The following is a 25,034-nucleotide window of genomic DNA, read 5'->3' on the forward strand; positions in this document are numbered from 1 at the left end:
CTACCACCCCCGTCTCACGGATTACTCCCATTTTATAGATGAAGACACGGACACTCAGAGAGGTGGCGTGGCGATTAGAAAAGCCCTGCCACGTTCAAAGATGACAAAGAAGGTGACAGGGCTGGTGGAGGTGACAGCGAGCAGTCATGGACCCCGTTCTCTGCAACACATCATCTTCGCCCAGCTCATGGCTTTTGGAGGCAGGAAGTCTGCATAGGGATTCCTGTAAGCAGCACCTGCCAGGTGTACTTACTGATCCACCTCATCCTCATCCTCATCCTCATCCTCATGCTCCTCATCATCAAACCCCCACAAGAGTCCGGAAAGCAGCATTATTATCCCCATTTTATAAAAGAGAAAACCGACCCAGAGAAGTCGCCGGAGACCAGGCTGATACTGAATGGAAAACTACTTCTGCAAACCAACCCTTCCAACACCACCGTCAGGAAACGTGCCGTGTGCCTGTGACCCTAGGTAGGGCTTCCTTTCCGGCGGACTCACTCACACTTTTCACTTAAATACACGGTACAGGGAAGTGCGACAGCACTGCCACTGTGAGGTCCCGCTGGTTGGAAGAGGTCGACGACAGGACGTGAGCACCAGCTGACCCATGTGTGACCCCTGGGCCGTCGAGTCCCCGGTCCTCGGAATGTAGCTTCTGCCCCCCCCCCCCCCCCCCCCCGGCTCTCCCCCTAGGAGCTGCTCCCAGCACCCGGCCTTGAGGGAGTAAGGTGTGGATGAGACCGTCACCGACTGAACACGTGAGTGAACGCCTGAGGCCTCTAAAGACACTTTTAAGGTCTTGGCGGGCTCGTTCGGAGACCTACTCACCCTGGGGCCACCCGAGTCCCGCCTCATACGCAGGTCCCTGGCTGATTAAACCAGCCACCTACTGGTCTGGAGCAGTCTGCCTCTTTCCTCCGTCTCTCCTTGCCCTCTACACGTGGGGGCCGGTGTGCAAACCGATACCATTATCACTTGTCACAAATAGAAAGTAGAAATAAATACAACACGAGCATGGAAATAGCATTAGAATCTGATCAGATACAGTTACCTGGGAGCCCAAGGTCTGCTCTCTTTGTTGAAAAAAGGAAAAAAGAGCCATTAAAGGCTATTAGCCACGAATGAGACTCTCTCCTTTCTTCCCTGTCTGGTGGCTGAGAGCAAATTAAATGGGCGGTAACGGTGTAGATGGGCGATGCCCTACCCACTTCCTGCGCCCCCATTCCTCCATTGCACTCTCTAAACCAGGCTCCCACACTCCACCGGCGGCAGCCTTCCATGGCGGTCAGCCGTGGAGCTGGAGAGAAGTCACGAGGGGAACTGACAATGTCTGGGTCTGCAAAGAGGAGCTGCGAACGGACTCACCAGGGCTCTCTAAAGCCTGCCTGGTTTAAAGGGGATATTTCCAAACCCACTGAGCGGAATCCAGCTGGTGAGATCCAGGAGGCACGCGGGGAGCGTTCCCAGGAAAATGCCCCTTTTGCTCCCAGCCCCCTGAAGCTGGTCAGCACACTAAATCGAGCCCGTGGGCTCCCGTCTTTGTTCGCACACTGCGCAGCTCCATGATGGGCCTTTGCCCTGCAGTCGAGGGACCCTCTTCCTCTTCTTCTGCACGCATCACGCATCACACATGTCATGATGACCGGCAGGAAATGCTCCCTGGCCCCCCACCTGTCACCCCTCCCCTGTCTCACCGACCAGAGAAAAAGAATCAGAAACGCCCAAGTACATACCGAACACCTGCCCACCCCATGCCAGGCACCGAGCAGAGCACTGAACACCTGCTGCCTCACGTAATCCTCCCGGCAGCCCCATGAGGTCAGGATTAATATCCCCACTGGACTTAAGAGAAGACGGAGCCTCAGAGAGGGTGACTGTCCAGGGCCATGCAGCTGGCAAGCGGCAGAGGCAGGATCTGAACTCAAGCCTCCTGGCTGCAGCTCAAGACCCTACCCATGGCATCAGGAGGAGGGGCCTCCTCTCATGGGGCGGGGTATTGTTCTCAAGTCAGAGGCTAAGGGGAAAACTCAACTGCCCTTCAAAGCCCTCAGAGAATCTCTTAAGTTGCCCGTGACGCACAGCCTGGGGGCACGTTCCCACACCCCGACGTGGCAGGCTGCCCTTCCAGGGCACCACCAGCGGACAGGGGCGGCTTGCCTTCAGGGGCCGTGACATGGGAAAAAGTACTTGTAAGCACAGGCCTCGGGTTTCCCTCCGCAGGGATGCCTAGATTTATGTAAGTACGATGGGGGTTAGGACCGCCCACCCTTGCATCTGTTCTGTATTTTTAAAGTTACTGGAAAATAGCCATTCTATTATGCTCTCAGCGACAAACGGCCGGTGCACCACACCACGGCCGGAGGATGCCCCGCTGAGCGTGTCTGCACTGAGGGGGAGGACGGTCGGGTGACCTTGGCTGATCGCCCAGCTGCCCGGCAAGGTATGCGGGCTGAACATGCGGGCTGAGCCTGATTCCACAGCAGAGGCCACTGAGATGCAGAACAGGACACTGCCCTGCACTACGTCACACTGCGTATGAATAACGGAGCTGGAACCCGAATCTAGGTCCCCGACCGCAGGCCCGTGGCATGGGGTTGGGCAGCCCTGGTATCTCCACATATCCATGTACCTGGCTGTAGGTCGAGTCAAAAGGAAACAGAGACAGACTTCCGATGACAACATGGTGGGGTGGACTGGGAGCAGAGCTCACTCATCCCCATCGAATGCCCCATCCTCGCTGTGCTTCTGACTGCTGAGGGCATTCTTTCCTGCCGGCGTTTGTCCAGGCCAGGGCAAACTGCAAGCGCTGCGGAACTAACATCCCCAGCCCTCAGAGACTGAAGGTAACACACTTGGGGGGATTAACTCGTGGTGCCTGCTCTATGCTGCCCCCCAGAGGGCATCGGAGGGACCCACTCAGCTGCCCAGAGTGGTAGATGGCTTCAAAATTTGTCCTTTGTGGCTGCCTTCCTTTCCCACTTCCCTTCCTCACACCCCCTCCGGTGCTGCCTGGGATCACCTCCCACCGTGAGCGCCTTGCTCTCAAACTGCTGTCTCAGCAGCTGCACCCACCTAAGATGCTAAGGCTGAGAGAGGGCCTTCGGAGGCTGACCACTCTCTTAGTAAGGTTTGGTTCAGTTTTCCCTTCAAATTACTGAGGCCAAGAGAAGGTTCCCTGAAAGGGAGCCAAGGTCTTGGCTGGCAGTTCCTTCTTTGCGTCTTTGTCTAAGCCTCGGAAGCCATCTGCACGCCTGGGGCAAAGCCCGGCTCCATCCAGCCCACCTGCCCTACCAGGGCTGAGCCTGAAGCTCTCCGGGTGGCAGAGAGGGTGTGGAGGGAGGCAGAGGGGCCACGCTGCTGAACCCCTCACAGCGGCCATTCCATGGAACAGTCACCAGTGATACTGGGAAAAATGAATCCTGTATCATTTTTTTTTCATTGCCTGGTGAAAGAAGTTCCTTAAATGCAGGATTTCTCTATCTGAAAGATCTCCAAGAAGGGCGTGTTCTCTTCAGACTTATTTGGCCTCGGAATGCATTTCTAGAGTACCTTTGAGGCCTAGTGTCCCGTGAGACACTGGTGTAGAAAGCACTGGTTTCGCTGATGGTGCCGATAAAATGCAGGCTAGGATTTGAACAGAGAGAATGAGCAAAGGAGAAATGAGAGAAAGAAGGAAGGAGCAAGGGAAGGTAATGGCACTCAGTCTCTGAGCTGCCCAGATCCACCAGTAAAGGCAGGGTTTTTTTCCCTCCTTTATGCTCAAAACAAAAAGAGAGAAAAAGAGAGTATGACTGTTTTCCTCTGTGCACCATGGGTTCAATCATATCAGTTACTGTGGCCCCTGCATTTATTAATAACTAAGTTATTTCTCTTTCCAACAATAGCCATGCTGTTGCTGAATTACTGAAGATTGTGTCTTATTTATAATGCTGGTGCTTCTGGTTCACACTTCCTCACACTGCGGTTTACAATTCGGAGACCCGGGAAGAAGGGGGCCACCTGCAGGAGAGAGAGAATCCTAAAGGGCTGCTAACACTACAGGAAAAGGCAGGGCTCCGGGGACGGGTCGCCAGGGTTCAAATCCCACTTCCACAGCTTAAAGCCGTGTGATGTTGGGGAACTCACGTCTCCTCTTTGGACCTCAGGGTTCTCCCCTGTAAAATGGGAATCTACCCCCATGGAGTTCCTGTGAAGCCTCAGTGAGGTTATACGCGCAGATCACTCAGCAAAGGATCTGTCCGATCAATGTCAGCTCATAAGGAGAGCACGTTCACATTTCTGCCCACGGACATCCAGCAAGGGTCTACTGGAAAATGTAACCCTCTTAGAGGCCAGAACTTCAGGTCTCTTCCTGCTTCTTAGGGCTTCTTCCTGTTCCCACTGCCCTCAGGCACCATGCTGCCCCACAAACCTGGGCACATTGTTCCACCTGCCCGGCCTGGGAGAGAGTTGCCGCCTGCCCCAGGGCCTTTGCTCGCCTGCCCACTCAGTGCTGCCTGGAAGGCCTGGCCGACAGCGCCTATAAACTGTTGCCAAGGTGCTCGTAGTCCAGCAGGAATCACTGTCCACACCCTCGCCGCTGGCAAGATGGCACCGGGACCCTTCCCAGTGCTCTGAGGGACGTGAGCAGGTGTTCTGGGAAAAGGGGGCTTGCTGGACAAATCAGCTGGGGCGGCATTAGATTAAACCTGGCAAAAGGGGCTGCTCTCCTGCAGGAGTTTCTCAGGGCTCTGAGTATGCGCTGGAAATTTCTAAGAAGAGGGGACTCTCAGTAGGGGTCTCCTGAACTCTTTGATCTTGCCGCTGTGAGCCTCAGCATCTGTATCTGTAAAATGGGTGGCTCCTCTCCCAAAGGGCCATTTTCAGGCTAGAACAAGATGCTGGGTATGATGCTGCCTGGGAGTTGTCCCCAAAGCAGGTGGTCCAAGCTGAGGGACTGAGTCATCAGGGAGACCTCAGCCAGAAGGGGTCAGTCCAGGGGAACGGCAGGAGCAAAGGCTTGGGGTGGGACCAGCGGCAAGTCTGTGAATGACTTCCCTGAGGCCACACAGCTAACAAGGCAGAAGCCAGGACCAAATGCAACCCTGGCAGCCCCAGCCCACTGCTCTCTCCACGTTCAAGTTCCCCTCACTACAGACAGAAGGCAGAGGGCATCACTCAACCCATCAAACTGTCCCCTTCAAAGCTTTTTCCTGGGACCAAGTAAGGTCCAATCATTGGTGTTTCCTGAGTGCTAATCATGTGCCTGACCCTGTGCTGAGCAGTTAACCTCACCAATGTAATAATCACACAAAAAGGTACAATTACCAATTCCATGTATTGATGACACCATGGACCACGCAACATAACGCATCGTAAAGTATGGGGGCAGGCTTTAAAGACACAACTCTTCAGTCCAAAACGGAGCTCCTCCCCTTCCCCAGTCTACCAGCTTAGAAAACTTACCTTACCTCACTGAGCCTCCATTGACTTATCTGTAAAATGGGTATGACCTACATAGAGGGTTATGAGAGTTAAATGGAAAAATCTATGCAAGGCACTGAAATCATGCCTGTCAGAGAATGGCCGTTCAGTGAATAGTAACAGTTAGTCAGGTCACATCACCTTCATCCTCATCACCACCCCCCTCACCACCCCCCTCATCATCCTCATCACCACAATCACATCACCACCACCCTCATCATCATCATCACTATTAGAAGCAGCATGGTGCTCTGTCTCCGAGCGGTGAGTCCGACATTCACACTGGGGTTCTCCCTGAGCCATCACTAACTCCCCTCTAACAATGGGTTACGGCATCTCTGGTGACCAAGGCTGGAAGAGACCCCAGAGAGCATCTAGCCCACCCCCATTCGCCATGTCCTTTCCCCTCGCTGAGCCTCAGCTTCCTCATCTATAAAATGGGACAACAGCGCCTGCTCCGTGGGGTCCATGAGATGGCCTAGCTCTCAGAGGGTGCCTGGCAGCCTGCGCTGGGTCAGTGCTAGCTGTGCTCATTATCTGTGGGGAACAGAGCCCAAGAAAGTGGGAGAGGATGTCGTAGGCCCAGCCAGTGACTGAGTGGCTTTGCCAATCTGAAACCTGGTCCCCTCCCTTGTCCCAGTGGTACCACCCAGCCCCCCAGAGGCATGGGGCTGCTGGGGAGTGCCGCCTTCCAGCATCAGCCACTCCAGGGTTTTGTTTCTTTTCTTTTTTTTTTTTTAATATAATTGTTTACATCCCAGAGCAGCCATTCCAGCTTAATGAATGAATTCAATATGCTTAGAAAACACAGACTAAATCTTTGCTTGTGGCCCAGAATAGGCACCAGCTGTCAGGCAGGGAGCCAAGGCACCAGCTGGGGGTGGGCAGAGGATGTGGGGCCTGCGGCCAAGGGAAAGCAGGAGGGTGGGGCTGGGCCCAGCAGGCACAGGCCTCAGGGTTGCTGGGTCCAAGGACAGATCCTTGAGCTCTCCAGGCCACAGGGCCGAACGCTGTGTTTGCTGTGACCGAATGCTGTCAACGCCGAATGCTGTGACCCTCTCTTCCTCACAGCCCTGTTTCAATCCCACAGGACCTGAGAAGGGGGCTTTTCAAGTCGGGGCCTTGCAGATGGAAACAGGGAGGTCCCGGGCCTCGATCAAGCCACCACACCTTTGCTCACCAAGCTTCCCCTGCCCAGAGCTCCTTCCCCAGTTTTTTCTCAGAGTTGGAGATTCAGCTCCAGGGTTCCAGGCTGGCGATTCTGAACCTGGGTGTCCCCTGCCTAGAATTTTCTCTTGGCATTACCAGTGCACTTGTCTGGGTCAATCTCCTTTGGTCAGACTGAAACTGCACCTTGAAAGCAGGTTGGTGTCTCAGGCCAGCTGAGGACCTGCTGTCCAATGGGCATAGAAGAGAGACAAGAAAGGAGAGATGCAGGGAGTGCAGAGAGACTAGGGGAGATGGAAGGGGAGGGGGTAAAGGAGAGAAGAAGGAAATAAACACAGGAGGAGAGGAAGAGGGAAAGAGGAGATGATGGAGGGAGCTGAGCAGAAAAAACACAGCAATGGCCCAGGAGTCCAGAGACTCAGATTCCAGTCCCTCCTCCCCTACGGCCTCCCTGGGTGACCCTGTGCAAGTCCCTTTCAGTCTCTGGGCCTTGGCCCCATCCTGTACACAGAAGGGCTCAGGCCTGCCAGTCTCCACCCCTTCTCAGCTCCCCTGCAGGGCGGTTCCCAGGGCCAGACAGATGGGAAATCATCCCTGGCTTCTGCCCTTGTTCAGGGAGGGCCCCTGGGCCGGCGGAGGGTCTGGGAAGCTGAGCTTGCCCTCCAAGGCTCTCTGCACAGAGGAGTCATCGACGCCCAGGCTGCAGCTGTCCTGCTCCTTCCAACGCAATGACTCCTGATGCCTCTTAACCCAGAGCCTGAAGGAATAGGCAGGGCTGGCCCCACCAGCTGGGGCCCGCACACCAACCCCAGTCCGGGCTCCTGGGGAAGACAGCGGGGAGGTACGTGTGTTCTGAGCTCCGAACCCCTTGTGACAAGTGTGCAGTGTGTCTCATTAGAGCCAGGAAGCAGCTGGGGGTGTGAGACGGGAGGGAGCAGCCCCTGGTAGCGGCAGGCGAGTGAGGCAGAGCGGTGAGTGGCAGCGGCCACCAGGCGGAGGACTGGCCTCTGCTCCCTGAGCCCTGCACGTTTCGCTTACAGAAACACACATGAGCTCTGAGAGGACAGAGGGCAGGCCAAGCATCTGTACTGGAGTAGTGGACAGAGACAGCATCCCCTAGTGGAGGCTGCAGGTCCATTTTGGGGTGCCAAGCCTTCCTCTAACCCTCAGTGACACCATGCACGGCAGGCGGAAGGTCCAGCTCTGTGCCACTTAGAGCTGTGTGACCCTGGGTTTGGGACTTCACCTCTCTGAGCGTGGGCTTCCCCACCTACGAACAGGAAGGATAACAGCAGTACCTAATGCACAGGCTGGGGAGGGGTAAGTGAGCCAGCCCGTGTAAACACCCATGGAGGAGAACCGGACCACATCCATGAAGTGTTCAACCTCTGACCCAGCAGTTCCATGTCCACAGAACCACGCCTCCAGAACGCTCACGTGTGTGCACGACCTCCGTGTGCAGGGATGCGCAGTGGGCCACGGTTTAGACGCCAGGAAGCAGGAGACAACCTGAAGGATCCGCAGAATGGGAGGCCTGCCCGTTCCGGGCGAGCCCTCGCTGTCACACAGAGAACTAGGGACACTGCTGTGACCCGGCACGCAGAGATGCCGAAGACGCGCTGCGAGACGGGAAAAGCAATGGGCGTCCACGTGGAGACGGTGTGGGCGCATTTGTGTAAAACCACCGACCAACCAGCCAAATACGTGTTACGTGCGCAGGTGTAACCAAATGCGGCTTTAAGGCCTGGAGGTACGCGTATGCTCAAGGTTGCAGTGACACACCCGTGTCAGTTTCCTGGCACCATGGGGTCCCACCCACACCTGCGTGCAGTGCCACCACGGGGGACGGTCGTGGGACTCTGCGCACTGTCATTCCAGCTTCCTGAGAATCTGCAACTCCTTCAAATCCAACACTTCCACAGAAAAAAGCTCAGCCTGTCCGAGTAGTGACACGGGGGTCACGTGGCTGTGTACACGCCTCCACACCCACGGAACGCACAACACCGAGAGTGAGCCCTGGTACGAACTCGCGCTTCAGTTAACAGCACTGCATCAATGTTGGCTCTTCTGTTGTGATAAATGTCACCTTTAAACCTTAACAACGGTCCCCTTGGAGGGCAGGGGTGTCTGGGGGGTGAGGGGAGACCTTCGTTCATTCTACATTCTTCTATATTGTTTCCATTCCTCACAGGAAGACAACCACGCAGCATTGCATATCAGTAGCTTTAAGACAATAAAAATAGTAAAACACTTCACAAAGTGTCATCTGAATATATGGCCATTGCCTTGTGCTGATGGCATCCCTGTTACTATTCCCACTGGCCTTTGGCACGTGGGGGCTTGCCCCAGCTTAGGGAGCATCTGGCCGCTCCCTCCTGCCCTTGGATGGACCGGTCTGGTTGCCAGATGTTGGGGTGCCCCAGCAGAAAGCGAGGGACTGGGCTCTTGTCATTATTGCTGTTGCCTCTCCTTCCTGCAGGCCCCTCCGCGCTCCCCGAGTTACAGCCCCATCCATTTGGGGACTGACATCTTTACTATGGCAGGCGGGGAGCTGCCGGGCCGATTGGCAGCCTCCCTTCATCAGCCCATTACGCGGCCCCTCCTCGGGTTATATACGGGTCTGACTGTGCCATATATTAGGCAACGGGGTCAGCAGAGAGTAGACTGGCAAATTTAGTGAAAGGCAAATAAATTAATCCTCCCGCCACGCTGCTGAGAAAAAGGAAAGCAAAGCAAGGGGGCCATCAAGGCGGGCATTGCTCATCCTCATTGCTGTTTTGGATTCTGAACGTTACTGTCATCTTTGTAGTGACAGACAGCGGGCGGAGCGGCAAACCGTCTCAGACTTCCCAGAGAAAGCGTCCATCATCCCTTACAGCTGCAGAGGCGGCGCAGGAACTGGACCCGTCGCACAGCCAGCGTGTGCTGGGGTCCTCGCTTCCCTCCAAGCCCAGGACTGTGTCACTCGCCAGGTGTGCTAACCGCCACCCTGCACAATCCTCAGCCCTCAGCACTTTCGGCTAAGCTGTGGGAAGGGCACTGGACTGAGGGTCCGGAACTGGAGTCTGGTTTGAAGCCTCTCATTCACTGGCACCACAGTTTCATCGTGTGCCCTTCCCGAGCGGCCTCACTCCTTCAAGGCCTGGGCTCTCCCCGCACCGAATGGACCCAATGACCCCACCTGGCCCCCCGCAGGGGCAGGTTTTAATGCCAACGGAGACAGCAGCCAACAAAAGCGCTTTGCAAAGAGAAGCGAATTAGAGCTTGCTGACCACCCCCCACGCGGCAGGCAGGTGCTGCGCATCCATAATCTGGGGTTGACTGTGGAAGGGAGCTGGGGCTATTCTCGCGTTGTCATGGGAGCTGAAGTCCAGGGAGGTAAAGTGCCTTGCACGGGTCCAGTCGCCCAGCCAGGAAGTGGGGAGCCAGGATTCAAAGCCAGCTCTGTCCCACGCAGGGCCCCAGCCTGTCCCTCCTCCCTCACTCTCTCCTACCAAGTGAGCTCCAGAGAGCATCGTTTCCTGCCATTTGAAACATACAGGCGCCAGCTAATTGTTCCGCCGGCCACTTTTTGCCAAAGGAAAAAACAGGAGGCTGGATGAGCAGCGGCCTGATGGCTCCTGAGGGATGGATGGCCTGGGCCGTGAGCCTCGGTTAACAGCAAACCAGCTGTGATGTCAAATCACCCGGGGTTTTCCGCCTGCCATGTGGAGCCAGCCCCCAGGGCCTCTTCCCACTGCCTTCCCAAGGGACCCATTCCTGCCAGCTAGCCCAGGAGACAGGAAGGCAGGGAGACAGTGCAGAGCGGGGAGGGGCTCAGCCCCTCTGCCACCCTAAGAACTTGTTTCCTAAGATCCACGAGCCAGCTGCACCTGACCTCTCCAGACAAGCCTCTTTACAAAGAACCAGCTCAGCCAGGCGCCACTCGGCCGGTCTGTGGGAGGCAGCCCAGGGTCAAGGTCATTAGCATGGCGACTTTAGGGAGCCCCAGGCAGCTCCACACTGCCCTCTGTCCCTTGGGCAGATGAGGCTCAGGGCAGTGCCGTAACTTCGCCAAGGTCACACACAGCCAATGAAAGGCCAAGCAGAGATCTGAGCCCAGGGCTGGCTGACTCCGAGACACCCGTGTCCGTTCCCTGCCACATCCAGAGAGGAGCACCCCCAGACTTTGAGGCTGCCCAGGGCACCACATGACAGGGTGTTCCCAGGCCCTCACAGCCAGCCAGATGCCCAGGGGGATGGCGCCCAAAAGCTTCCTGGGAATAAAGTACACCATATCCTAGGGGCTGAAGGTGCAGAGAAAGGCGGGGGAGGGGGAGGCCACAGTGGCAGAACCCTGCCGGAGCTCCGGAGTCCACAGGGGCCTGAGGGGACTTCGAGAGGAGCAGGGTATGACCTCCAAAGGGTCATGCTGGGGCCTGTGTGATGTTGGTGCTGAAGGCTCCATGGACAGAAGCTGAACTAGCAGGGACCACAGGGTGCCTGGAGGGCCTGGGCCCTCATCAGCCTGGAACCACCCCAAATGGGCTCAGCAGACTTGAAGGAGGCAAAGAAGGACTGATGCACTTTTAAAGCAGGAAAAAAGGGAAGAAAGTTTTCAGAAGAGGAGGAGGAAGTGATGGCTCCCTGGGTGGGGAGAAGAGGGCAACACCTGAAAGGAAAAATCCCCTCAGGATCAGCTGCCTTGTGCCCCTCCCCTCCCCGACCTTCAGCTTGACCCTGGACACTAGGGGTCAATGCTTTATACCCTGAGAGGCAGCTCGGTGGAGGCCACTAGCCCGCTGGGTCTGGGGGCTACCGCGCAGGGCTTGGCACCTGTGACTAATATGTGTGTGGTCTTTGTCCTGGTCCCTCCCTGGCACACAGCTCCTAAAACCCTTGGAATCTCCTAAGTGAGAGGGCAGTCTTGATATGCTAAGGAGATGAGTGGTGGCTGGGGGGCCCTGGAGAACCTCAGGATGGGGGGTTAAGACCAAGGATGGAATAGAGGGGTGGAACTTTCAGCCTCACTCAGGGAGGAGAGATGGGCCGGAGATTGAATTAATTGCCACTGGCCAATGATGTATGTAATCAATCTCATCTATGAAATGAAACCTCCACAAATACCCCTAAGTGCCGGACTTTGAAGAGCTTCAGGGTGGTGAGCTCACTCAGGTGCTGGGAGGCGGGTGGCCTGGGGGAGGGCATCGAAGCCCCGCCCCTTCCCATATCCCTCACCCTGTGCATCTCTTCCATCTGGCTGTTTCTGAGTTGTATCCATTATTATAAACCAGTAACAGTAAGTAAAGTGACTTCCTGAGTTCTGTGAGCTGTTCTAGCAAATTATCAAACCTGCAAAGGGGCTTATGGGAAGCCCCTGGCTTTCCAGCCGGTTGGTTTAAAAGTGCAGGGTCCCACACCTCCCACTGTGTCTGAAAGCAGGCAGTCTTGTGAGACGGAGCCCTTGACCTATGAGGTCTGCCCTAACCCCAGCTAGTGTCAGAACTGCACTGAGTTTAGGACACTAAGTTGGTGTCTGGAGAATTAAAGAGTTAGTTGGTGTCAGGAAAAAAAAAACCCACACATTTGGCATCAGAAGTTTTGTAAGTAAAACCATTTCAGCATGCTCCATGAAAACGAGGCCTCACCAGACCTCTGGGAGCCTGTGAGGACAGAGGCTGCTGATGGAAGGCACACGGGGACAGGAGGTCCCAGAGCAGGCAGACGTGGGTCCCAATCCCACTTCCGGCTCTTCCAGTCATGTGCCCTGGGGAGGGTGGACAAACCTCTCCGGCAGGCCTCAGTCTCTTCATCTGTAGAATGGGCACCCTAACAGTTCTCACCCCCCCCCGGCCGGGCTGTCCGAAGGCTCTGCAGGGACACCATCATGCCTGCAAGCGCTCAGCACAGGGCCCCGGGAAAGGAGTCAGGGAATGACCTGAACAGCCTGTTGCAAGGTCTGGGGCAGTGGAGCAATCTCTGCAGGAAGAGTGGCTGATGTTCCAAACCTCACCCTGAAACACACCAGCTGTGTGACCTCAGGTAAACTCCACACCTTCTCTGAGCCTCCGTTTTCTGATCCCCCCACCGTGAGCCAAGTCCTGTGCTCCACGGGCTTTGGCCTTGGCCCATTCAATCCTCACAAGCCTACAGTGTGAGTACAGTCACTAGCCCCGTTTTACAGAGGAAGAAACTGAGGCTGAGAAAGCCCTCCAGGACTCGCACGCAGCAGGCTGCGCCCCGACGCCTGCCCGCGGCGCTGTTCTTCCTCACCAGATGATTGCGTGAGTCTCTTCAGAACAAAAGGCAAAACAGACGTGCGAGCGCCTCTGAAACCATCGAAAGCCAGACCAATATTAGTGATTGTTTTTCTTACCATTGCAATAACAGTTCAAAACCCTGAGTCCAGTTAAAAGGCCCCAAATCTCCCCACAGGGTCTGATACTCGCTTTTAAAAATAGGCTCAGGGCTCCCAAAACAGGTTAAGGAAGCCAGGCGCAGTGAAAGGAGATCATTTAATGAAAAAAAAAAAAAAAAAAGTCTTGATTAATGGAGTATTTCAAAATGATCTGTTATGACACAAAGCAAAGACATTTATATATGACTTTGAAATTCTTAATAGCTGATTTTAGAGCAACCTATTATGAAATCTTCCAAAGCAGAATATATAGTGAGTAAATCACCAAGCAAGCCTCCCAGGCAGACTGACGGCAGCTCCTCTTAAAATAATTTATACGCTGCCATGAGGGAGGCTGGGAGAAATTATTGCCATAATCACGTATTAATAAAATATTTATAAACGTGCTTTTCTCTTTTATCATTACAGGCAGCCACAGGTATAGGTCAGGCCCCTGAGCCCAGAGCAGAGGGGAATGTCCCACGTGCCCCAGAGGAGGGTCTCAGGCTTCCAACTTCTCTGGTGGCGGGTCAAAAGGCCGGGACAGGGGTGGGGGTGGGGCTACATTAACCTCTGTTTAGTCCTACCGGAGGCAGAGAGGGTTCGAGTGGGACAAGAGGGTTCAAGGGTGCCACCCATCTCCAAGTCGCTCTCCTCCGAGACCTTGCAGAGTGCTCGGAGGGAGCAAGCCAGTTTGAGCTGAGTGCAGCCTAGAGGCAAGTCCCCTAACCCAGGCTCAGCAGCGCCACAGTAGAGCTGTCTTCTACTGGGCGACTGCCTTGAACTAGACGCTCTTGATGCGCTGCCCACCACCCCTCACCCTGGCCCCCCCATTCATGCCCCTCATTAATGTCCCTGGCCTGTCACTGCAGGTCCCTGTCTGTGTCTCTCTGCTTCCTCTGAGGTAGGAGCATGCTCAGTGCATGCATGGGGAGGGTGAGGGTGCAGGGGGTCATAGCATCCGGGAGCTACCTTCAACCAGGGAGAAGCAGGAGGGGTGGATAAATATCGCAGCTTCCCTTCCTCTAGGGTTCGTCCTTCCAGCCTCCCAGGGGCTCGCCGTGGGACTGGGTCCCTCTGCCGGATATAACCTGCTCATTAGGGCACCCAGTATCACCTGCCTTCCCTCCACTGTCTCACTCCCCCTTCCCCTCTCTGTGGCCCCTGGAATCCCCTCCCAGATAAGCTACATGCACCCGAATCTCTGTCTCAGAGTCTCCTTCTGGGAAACCTAGCCTAGTTCAGGGTCCTTTCCTTTACCCCTTGTAAATCCTCACATCGACCCCACTCTTAGCCTGTGGAAAGAGGGTCTGAACTCATATCTGTGAGTAAAAACAGCTCTCAAGAGCCCACACCCTGCAGTTTACTGCACCAAACCTTCTGAGCCTCATTTTTCCATTCTGCACAATGGGTTCGCCCCCGTCCACACTTCCCTAACCTACAGATGTCCACGCTGAGCCTGTGACCTGCACGGCTTTGCTGGTCTGAACTGTGCAGTTACAACCCCAGAGTCAGGCAACGGCAAAGCAGGCTGATGGTTCAAGTATAGAAGTCTCACCTCTACAAATGAGACGAAAAACTTGCACGGAAGGACCCTATGTTTAATTTGAACACTATTTAACTTTTGCATGTCCCCAGATACTATTCTTATTTATATACTTTTCCAACTAACTGAAACACAAAAACTATCTTGGTTTGCGGGATGTACAATGGTAGGCAGAAGGCAGGCTTCTGCCCATAATACAAGGCACTATAAGCCCTATAAAGGCAGGAACCGCATAGCTCTCGATCCCTACTGTCTCCCCAGAGCCTTCCACGGTGCCAAAAGAGACAGCGGGAGAGACTGGGTTAGGGAACTGAGGAGCCGTGAATGCCAAGCCAAGGAATTTTACTGGATTTAGCAGGCAAGGGAGAGCCCCGGGAGGAATCTAGGCAGGGAGATGGTATAATAGGGTTACAAATGGGTTACGTGTTAGAAAGGAGCCCAGAAGTCACAATGAGGATGGACAGAAGGAAGAGCGAAGGCATCAGCAACCAGGCTGCAACCAGGCTACTGCACCAGTCCGAGCAACAACAATGGTCAACACCCAGTTTAAAGTGATAACAGTATAAACGGAGAAGCCAAGACAGGAAAGCTATCACAGACAGTGTCTCCACGGCAGCCTGAATGACTGGGCAGGGAGGGGTGGGGGCAAGAGGGATGACGGGAACCACCTGGGAGACCAGGTTGAAGTAGGGACAGTCAGCAAACAGCCCATTTAGGAGGGGGAGCAGGCTCGGGGGAAAAGGATGACTGGGTCATCTTTAGCTCATACGGTGGGGACCGTCTCCAAGATGTCTAGTTAGAAACAGATCACCTTTACTGCGTGGACCCACCTTCTCTCCCACGGTCTAGAGCTTCTCTGCTCAGTACAAGTAGCGACTAGCCACGCATGACCATTTAAATTTAGGTTGGTTAAAATTTAATGCACTCGAAACTGAATTCCTCAGTCGCACTTGCTATGTTTCAAGGGCTCAGTAGGCACGTGCAGGCGGTGGCCTCTGCACTGGACAGTGCAGCTGTAGGCCGCCTCCCTCCCTGTAGGAAGTTCTCCTGGATAGCGGGGCTCTGGAAGGGTTGCTCGGCAGCCCCGGCCCCATTTCCTTCCCACTGTGCCTTGTTCCACAGCCTCCCACCAAGCAGCCCCGGACACGCAGGAGATGATAGACGGACGCTGCCCCGCTTCTTCGAGAGAAGGACCTTGTCAAGTGCCTGCCAACGGAGACCGCAGGCAGCCCAGGTGAGCTGGGCAGGAAGGACGTACCTTTGCAGGCCCCCGCCACGCCGAGGTGGTAGATGGCTGCCAACACCCGCCAAACGGCTCGCTGCTCGCTCTCTGAAATGCCCAGCGTCTCCATGGCGCCCTGCAGCTGGGTGAAGGCGGCCGCCGCCCTCTGCTTGTCTTCGGGCTGAGGGCAAAGGGAGAGAGGAAGGAAATGAGGATGTCACAGTGGAGAAAATGCAAACTCCCAACATGAAGCCAAGCTCAGCCTCGGGGGACCCGTGTGGTCACTTTATGACCACAGCTAATTACCCACGACCAAGCCAAGGAGCATTGACAAGCGTTTCTATCTGACTTTGGAAGACAATACAACTTTTATTCATTTGCGTGGTCATTCAGTAGAGTATTGAGGCTCCGCTCTGTGCCAGGCTCTGGGAATGCAAAGAGGAGCGAAACCCAGAACTTGACTTTGAGGACTTCTCAAGGTAGAAGTGAAAAGAGATTTAAGAAAAGGAAAAAAAGCAAGTAGTAGGAACTGGGTGTAAGTGGGGAGCTATGGCAGGATTATCAGAAGTAGGAATGCACTATTAACCCCACCCAGAGAGTCAAAGAGAATGTCGTGGAAGATGAGACAAAGCTGTGATTGAAGTTCGAAAGGCAAATAGGCCAGGCTGACCCCTGTCATGTAATAAAGGTCCTGATAGGTAGAAGGAACGACAAGAACAAAAGAGATCTTTGGAGACAACGGAACAGGTATGTTTGGGTGTGGGGCTGACAGAGACGCGAGGAGATGGGCATGGAAAGGCCTCAGACACAACACTCAAGGGCAGGAGCTTTACTCTCCAGCCATGACTGGCCAATGCACACCCCGTCTACCTTCCCGGACCTGTGGCAGACATCACTGGCCGATCAAGATCCCACAGCAAGCCAGTGAGTCCAGGTTCTTTCCAGGACATCACCCCCTGCGGTCCCCGCAGCAGCCCTCAGTGCCAGTGATGGGGAAGTGCCAAAGATTTTGAAGCAGGAGGAAAGAGAAAAATCACACGATCGGATGTTTATGGGTTGTAGAGTGTTGGTTTCCTTTCTTAGATTTACGACCCCAATTATGTTTGACTGGATATTAAAATGAGTCTGAAATTCCTGCACTCACACCATCTGGCCAAAGAGACTCAGCCCAGAAGCCTGCTGGGTTGACAGGAAGTGAGCGGGGAGAATTCTTTCGTCAATAATCCACCAGCGCATAACGAGGAACTGATCTGTACTCGGACCGAGCTTGAGTGATGACTATCGGCTACTAAAGCGGACAGGTCCTTGAGTTTTGTGCCCAGTGTCCAGAGAGGGGGAGACACACGCCCAAGGTCACACAGCAAATTAGTACCAGACACAGGACTAGAATCAGGCTTTTCTGACTGCCAGTCCAGGCCACTTGTCTCATCCATTCAAACCACTTCTTCTAACTGGGAAAGGATCCTGCAAGGATCATTGACCCATTAGGACCACGTCAAAGTGGGCAGGGACATTGAGAGATTCGCTGTGGAAATATTTCAATTAAGAGCAAAACCATGTTCCACTGACCCATCATATTTCTGGGCCAGCAGAGGACCACAGAATCCCTAGCAACCAGGAGTCCAACCTAGCAACCGCAGCTGCTCCACTGGAGCAAACGAGGAAGAGGCATCTTACCAAAATGGTTATTTATGAGATTTCAAAGAACACAGGAGGGACCCCAAAGAACGGTGGCAACGCATTTATGATGGCTCCCACTGCCCGCGCTCAGCGTTTGATTTTAAATTACAGGCACAATCCACCGTCCGCCACTCAGCTCATGTGAGAAGAATGAGAAAACTTCTGCTAAAGCTGATTTGCTTCTTTCTCTCTCCCTCCCTGCCCCAGTCTCTGATGCAACAGAAGATACGTAGGGACAGATATATACACTTCCTAACGGTTAGAATCAGGAAGATGTTTACCATTCCTTAAACTTCTAGAGAGCCAAACATCTCGGATAAAAGCCAGTCCTTGCGTCAAACTCGTGAAAATAGAAATCAATCAAATTAGAGGAATAAGTCAACTCAGAGCCCGAATGTCTATCCATGGGAGAATGGATGAACAGCAGGTGGTGTAGCCAGGATGTGTGTGGAGTACTACGCAGCAATGAAAAAGAACGAGCCGCTGATACACACAATCACACATATGAATCCCACAGACCCACTGTGAGTCAGGGACGTCAAAGACAGAAGACCCACGCACTGTGTGACCAACCGTGAGAGCCTGCAGAACGGGGTGAACCTCATGGAGGCCAGGGGGAGCGGGGGTAGGACAGGTATCATCCAGAGCCAGGAGCTCCCATTCCCAGGGACTCTGCCCCATGCTCAGAACTGGCCAATCCACACCCTCTCTGGGCACTGGGGAGTCCATTTAAGCAGGGAGAAGAGAAAATGTTCATTGAGCACCTACTATGCTGTGCTAGGTGCCTTTGCCCTGTTATGCAGGTGTGGGTCTCTCCAATGGACAGGGCAAGAATCTGGGGCTCAGCAAAAAGCACTGGCCCAAGGCCCCCCCACTTCGAGATGGGCAGCATCACTAACTGCCAAATATTATACTGGGCCCCCAATCCTAGGAACAGACCAGGGAGTTGGGTGTTGCTCTACCCATTCCACAGGTAGAAAAGCTGAGGCTAAGAGGAGGTAAGGGACCCAAGGGTGCACAGTGGGTCAGATCCCAGAGGACAAGGTCTTCGGCTGAGATACAAGACTGAGCCCTCTCTGAGCCTGATCATTCCCCCCGAAAAACAGACGTGGTGATAATTCCCCAGGGCCCATTGAGAAGATGAAGTATGGAAAGCTCCCAGCAGGGCCCTGGCAGGAGCACACGACCCCCCATCCTGTTTGGAGACCTTTCCGGGGCTGCTGACACCTGGGCCATAAAGAATAAATGTGCCCCATCCCGGGCCAAAGTCTGGAAGGTGACGGCCGGAAGGCAACTGCTGAGGGGCGAGGATGCCGATCGTTGTTCCCGTTGCTGTTGGGCACCTTTTTAAAAACACCAGGCTATGTTGCAGAAACATAAAGTACAGAGAAGAAGAAAGTCATGAAAGTTTTGTGATTTCAAACGGGTCCTGGGCCCCCGGCAGATCTCAAACAAGTTCCCTTTAAAAGCCGAAGGTGGCGGCAGGCAGTGAGGGCGTGCTGCAGGGACCAAGAGGTGAGACTGACAGACTGACAGTCGTGGGTGGAGGAGGCGGCAGCAGAGGTCCAGCGCCACCCCAGAGGTCTCAGTGCTTCCACCCTGGGCCTGCACTCTAGCTGACTGGCCCAGGCCCCCCGCCCTCACCCTCTGCTCTACAGCGACCCCCCCCACATTTACCTCGGCATCAGGTGCTCTGCATAGCAGGAATGGTGGCCCCACTGCACCTAACTTCACTCTTAGTCCAGAACCAGTTTGTTGTTGCTTCCTCCAGGCAGCCTTCCCTGATACGCCTCTACCCTGCCAGCATACCCTCAGCCTACACAGACATCTGTTCAGGCACCTATCACTCTGGCTTAAAATGATCTGCCTTTGTGGCTATGGCAGCCCCCATTCACCTCCAAAATATAAGCCCTTTGTGGCAGAAGCCCAGCTGAGTTATCTCTCTGTGCCGGTGCCTGGGGTCTAACAAGATCAGTAAATATCCAGTGAGGAGTGAATGTCAACAAGCTGCCAGTTCGCGTCGCCAGGCAAGAGCCTGGTGGTAGAGCGTGTCCACCACTGAGCCAGGCCCCCAGTTCTGCTAATTCTGGGTTTGAAGGCTCTGGAGTTCCAGGCTGGCTGAGGGGTGACAGCCCCAAACCTTGTAATCCCCTTCCCTGGGGCCGCCGCCATTCCCAGCCACGGCCCCAGCTCCCAGGACAGCCCCAGCTCCCAGGAGGCCGTCAGTGGCTCCAAATAAAGCACAGGAAGATCCCAGAGCCTAGGAAATGCCTTCAAAGCCACCGGCCATCAGTCAAAGTATAATTAACATAGCTCTGCCCTCCGCGGCTGAAAAGGCATGAGCTTAGCCAAGGTGTGGGGCATGCTCATTCATTCATTCGCTCACTCAGCAAAGCACTCAGTGTGTGCCTGTCTCAGTGCTGGGCCTTGCATATTAAGCCGCAAACAGGACACAGAAGACCCCCCTCATCCGCCCTCGCAGGACTTAGGGTCAAGGGGAGACAGACTGTAAGTAAACAGTGTGATTGATACACAATGAGAGACTGTCACCAAGGAGATCATTAAAAAGGTCCTACGAGGCCTCTCCTGGAGAGAGGACTTGGAAGTGGGAGGTGGCAGCGCAGGTGCTGAGGCCGCAACAGGGACACCCAGACAGTCATCCCCTCGTTACTCGGAACGGCCGGCCAAGAGGGTGTAGCGCCCTTTGGAAAATGACAACATTAGGGAAGCAGCCCAGGGAATCACTGCTCTGAGGGGAACGGTCATTAAAAAATGTTGTGTGAGAGTTTCCAGGACACGCAGGCCGCTCCAGGCTGTGTAAAACACCTGCAGCAACCACGCCGGGGAGAACCCGCGGAAGCCGGCCAACAGCCGTCTCTGCTGCAGCGGCTACTGGCACCCGGTTTTGGTTGTGTGAGTGTGTACGTATTTCAGTGTGGGGTTTGTCTGCTTGTTTTTTCTGATTTTCCACAGAAGGTATTATTAAGTTGTTTAAAATAAACCTTTTATCAAAAATATAAACTAGGGGAGAAAAGAGATAAATAAATAAAGCCAGTCAGAGAAAAAACACGGCATGTACCGCCGAGAAATTCGGGCTGTGCACCTTGTGGGCCACTCTGGCCTTGCCCACCCCACCCCACCCCACTGCTCCAACACCGCCATCTGGGATAATACTGAACAATAACCATGACTCTAAAAGCTGAACTGGTGAAATTCCAGGCACGGTCCAGTACTTCACGGGCTTTACCTCGTTTCCGGCAAGGGCGACGAGCACCAGCCCAGTTTTACAAATGGGGAAACAGAGGCCCAGGGAAGTAAAGTCGCTTTGCTCAAGGCCAGCCAGCTGAAGCACTGGTAGCGGGATTTGAACCTGGGCACGGACATGCCAGACTCCAGAGCCCCACCGCTCAACCACTGTCCTCAGTGAGTGTCAGGGGACAACGGAAGCAACTGTGCAGATGCCACAGAAGCGGAACTAAGCAGAGCCAGGGGACTGGCTGGGAGAAGGGGAACAGGCTCAGCCGGAGACGAATGTGAGCCATAGAACTGCCAGATAAAATGCAGACATCTAGTTAACTTCCAGTTCCGATAAACAATGGGTGAACTTTTAGCAGAAGTAGACCCCCCAACAATACTTTGTGCAGCAAGAGTGCTGGCCTCCCTGCACCTATCTGACTTCCTTTGTCCAGGTCCAGCTTGTGCTCACCTCCTCCAGGCAGCCTTCTCTGATATGACTCCAGCCCTGCAGGCCTACCCATGCAATATTGGGGACATACTTATACCAAAAATCATTTTAAGCTTTTCTGAAATTCAAAGTTAAGTGGGCATTGGACAGTTCCCCAGCTTTATTGAGTTATAACTGGCAAGTCAAAGTTATGTATTTTTAAGTGTGCGAGGTGATGACCTCACATACATACAGGTTGGGAATTACAGCCACGATGAAGTTCATCAACACAGCTGTCACCGTACACAGTTACCGCTTTTGTGTGCATGGTGAGGACCCTTAGGCCCTACTCTCCCAGGAAAGTTCAAGGAGACAATAAATACACTAGTACTAACTATAATCACCGCGCTGGATACCAGGTTGGATATAAGATGGTAAGTTCTGGGCATCCTGTACTTTTATTTGCTGAATCCAGCAACGTTGGGGGCCTGTACACAGCAACTCCCATTCTGGGGGTGCATTTCCCGACCACCAAATGCCATTACGGAGACTGTACCTGGACTGCCTGATCCCAGAAAACTAGCTCAGCCTGTGTCAAAAGCCAACGAGTTTTCAGACTGCATTTCTGTTGTTGGAAAGAAGAGAAAACTCTCTCTCTCGATCCCTGCCAGGCAGCAGAAAGAGAACAAAGGAACACCCTACCAATTCCCACAAATCAACTGGTCTAAAAAAGCACCACCTAGAAATACAGGGAAAAAAACCAAAACTACTTCAAAGGCCTCCTTGACAGGAGTCACGCTGGGCCCGCTCCTGTGTGCAGATTGAACAAACAGGTCAGGCAAACAGGTCAGGCTGGGGGGGCTCCGGGGGCCAGGCGGCCCGCCGCCTGCTCCTCCTCAAAAACAAGAGGGAAGCAAACAGCAGCTCTCTTGCTGATTCAAATGGATGCGCTTGGCCAAAACTCGTGAAAGGAAAGAGAACACCCATGCTGGGACAGCCTTTCATCCTCTGCCTTCAAGGTCAAGGTCTGGGCTCCTGACTCCCTGCCACCCCCTGCCCGACCCTGGGAGAGAAGGTATGAAAGGAAAACATGCTACAGATTCCAACCCCCCAGTGAAGTGGGCATCAGGAAGGAGAAGAGTGCACTGGCCCCCAGAGTTTAAAGACGGGGGAGTCGCATCACCTCACTCTGTCCCACCCCCACCTGAGCGGTTCTCACTGGGCCAGACGCATCAGCCACACCTGAGAACTTGTGAGACATGCATCTTCTCAGACCCGACCTCAGAGGTACTGAATCTGTGAGTCTGTGGGTAGTACCCAGCAAGGGGGGGGGGGGGGGGGGGAGAGACAGCTTTATTAAGGCCTAATTGACAGAGGATAAACAACTTGTCTTTAAAATATAGTTTGATGAGCTTTGCCACATACACCTGGGAAACCATCACCGCAATAAAGACAACGGGCATCTCCATCACCCCCAAAGTCCCCTCCTATAGGCCTTTCTCCCCTCCACTTGCCAGCCCCCCAATCTCAGGCCACCGCCGGCCTGCTCTCTGTCTGTTTTCTAGAGGCTCGCATACACAAAATCGTACCATATTCTCTCTTTTCTCTGAGATCTGTCACTCGGCACAGCTACGACGTGAGGCCTTGTGTTCTCCGCTACATCACCAGTGCGCTCATTGTTATTGCTGAAAAGTATACCGGCTTTGTGACTATTTCACAATGTGCTCGTCCATTCACTTGTTAATAGGCATTCTGGAAGTTTCCAGGTGTTGGCTGCTATGAATGAAACGGCTATGCTTTCAGGCACAAGTTTCCGGGCTAGACACACTCTGTCCCTCCTCCGCAGAGACTCCTGGGAGTGGAGGCGCACGTCAAACGGGAGGAGGAATGTTTAACTTTTGCAAGACACTGTTTTGCAGAATGACTGTCCTATCTCACACCCCTGCCGGCAGTGTGTGAGGGCCCCAGTCCCCCCGAATTCTCGCCAACGCTTGGTGTGACCGATCTTGTTAAGAGTAGGTAGCCTAGGGGCTGTATTAGCTCGTGGCTTCGGTTTGGACGTCTGTAGTGACTGGCGGTGTTGAGTGTATTTGCCCGCGCTCACTGGTAATCCGTACAGCTTTCGGATGAAGAGTGATGTTAAAATCTTTTGCTGTCTTTTTCACAGGGTTGTTTTATGTCTAATTTCGAAAGACATTTCTATATTCTGGATTCAAAGACTTTATCAGATGCATGATTTGCAAATATTTCCTCCCGGTTGATGGCCTGTATTTTCATCACAACAGTGAATTTCAAAGAACAGAAGTTCTTGATTTTGATGAAGTACAATTTCTCAGTTTGTTCTCTTACGGACTGTGCTTTGGGGGCAGATCTAAAAATCTTTATGCTATCCGAGGTTACAAATTTTTTTCTCCCATTTTTTCTAGAAATGTTATGGTTTTAAGTTTTACATTTAGGTCTATGATCCATTTTTTTTTTGTTAACTTATATATATGATGTGAGATTGTAGATGGAACTTTTTTTTTTTTGCATGAGGATATCCAAGTATCCCAGCACCATCTATTCCCCTGACACGGGTGTTTGGAAAAAGGCTCCAGTGTGGAAATCATCTGTGCTCCTTTACCTGGTGAACTCCTCCTCATCCTTCAAAACCCAGGTCAAATGTCCCCTTGGCTAAGAAGCCTCCCCTGACTGAAGCCAAGTAGCCCTTTCTTTCAACAGTCCTCTGGTCACCACAGCGTCTCGGGCAACCTTTGGCACATTCCTACCCCACATTACTGCATTAACTGCCGTGTCTGTCTCTCCTGCTAGAGCAAAAATTCATGGATGAGGTCCACAATCCCAGCCCCTAGCACAGGCCTGCTGCAGAGGTGGGGTGACTCAGAAAACAATTGTCAAAACATAAACAAATGAATAAAAGAATAAAAATTTGCTTTTTTATACCATTGCATACCATCTCTCAGGTCCTAGGCACAGGCCCCAGCTTCCAGGAAGCCACCTCTGACCGCACCTACCCACGTTACGCATCAGTGAGATGCACTGGGAGTACCTGACTGACTGACTGATTTAGGCCAAGCCCTGTGCTCAGCCCTTCATGCACATCATTTCACTTCGTTAGTTTAAGTCCCCGAGGCTGATACAGCTACTGTTGTTACTTTAGTAAAGAGGATACGGATGTTCAGAGAGGTGAGGTGCCGTGCCTAAGGCCACACATCTAACCACCATCGCAGCTGGGGTTTGAGCCCAGAGAGCCCGTCACCAGAGCCCACATGCTTACCTTTGCGTATGCCACCTCCTGGTTTTATTTGTATGTCTCATTTCCTGACAAGCCCAGACCCTACAAGGCACCCCGCTCTCCCCCCCAACACGACCAGCCCTCACCAACTACAAACCCCAGTGGCGAAGGAGACAAGTCACATAGGAGATCTCTCCGTCAACCTCCCATCCTGGCCTCAGGGTCACAGGCACCCACACGCACAACCCAGGAGGACCTCCTCCTTACCTTAGACCAAACGCCCATGCCGAAGGAGCTGCTGTCTGCCACCTGGTGCAGGTACAGCTCCGTCCTAGAAGCAGAGAAGGGACGGGAAGTCAGGGAGGGGAGGTGCTCATCATGGCCCAGCAGGGGCTCCGCACAAAGCCCCAGGAGGTCCCAGTGTCTGCCCCCACCCCGATCCCACCTCTCTAATATTCCTCACTCACTGCCCTTACTCGGCCCCTCCTAAGTACTAGGGAGCCCTGGGAAAAAAAAGAGTTATGAACTTAAATCATGGAAGCAGGTTCTAGTTCCAGGTCTCCTACTAACTGGGTGTGTGAACTTGCTCAAGGATACTTTTAGACCGGTCACTTAGCCCTCGCTGTACGCTGAATTCTGGGATTAGACACAGTAGCCCCACCCAACAGGTGCAAATAG

General features: G+C 53.7%; 1 protein-coding gene across 1 annotated transcript in view; it reads right to left on the reverse strand.

Annotated features, from left to right (window-relative positions):
• Positions 1-25,034, reverse strand: part of MYO18B (myosin XVIIIB) — a 219,972-nt gene that overhangs the window by 164,732 nt on the left and 30,206 nt on the right. Inside the window, exons 11-12 of the mRNA XM_053928945.1 lie at positions 24,624-24,687; positions 15,814-15,958 (exon numbers count right to left, since the gene is read on the reverse strand). Of these exons, the coding sequence (XP_053784920.1) occupies positions 15,814-15,958; positions 24,624-24,687 (209 nt within the window). The remainder of the gene's footprint in view (positions 1-15,813; positions 15,959-24,623; positions 24,688-25,034) is intronic.

The sequence above is a fragment of the Desmodus rotundus genome, chromosome 7 (genome assembly GCF_022682495.2).
Source record: "Desmodus rotundus isolate HL8 chromosome 7, HLdesRot8A.1, whole genome shotgun sequence".
In the NCBI taxonomy this organism is placed as follows: Eukaryota; Metazoa; Chordata; class Mammalia; order Chiroptera; family Phyllostomidae; genus Desmodus; species Desmodus rotundus.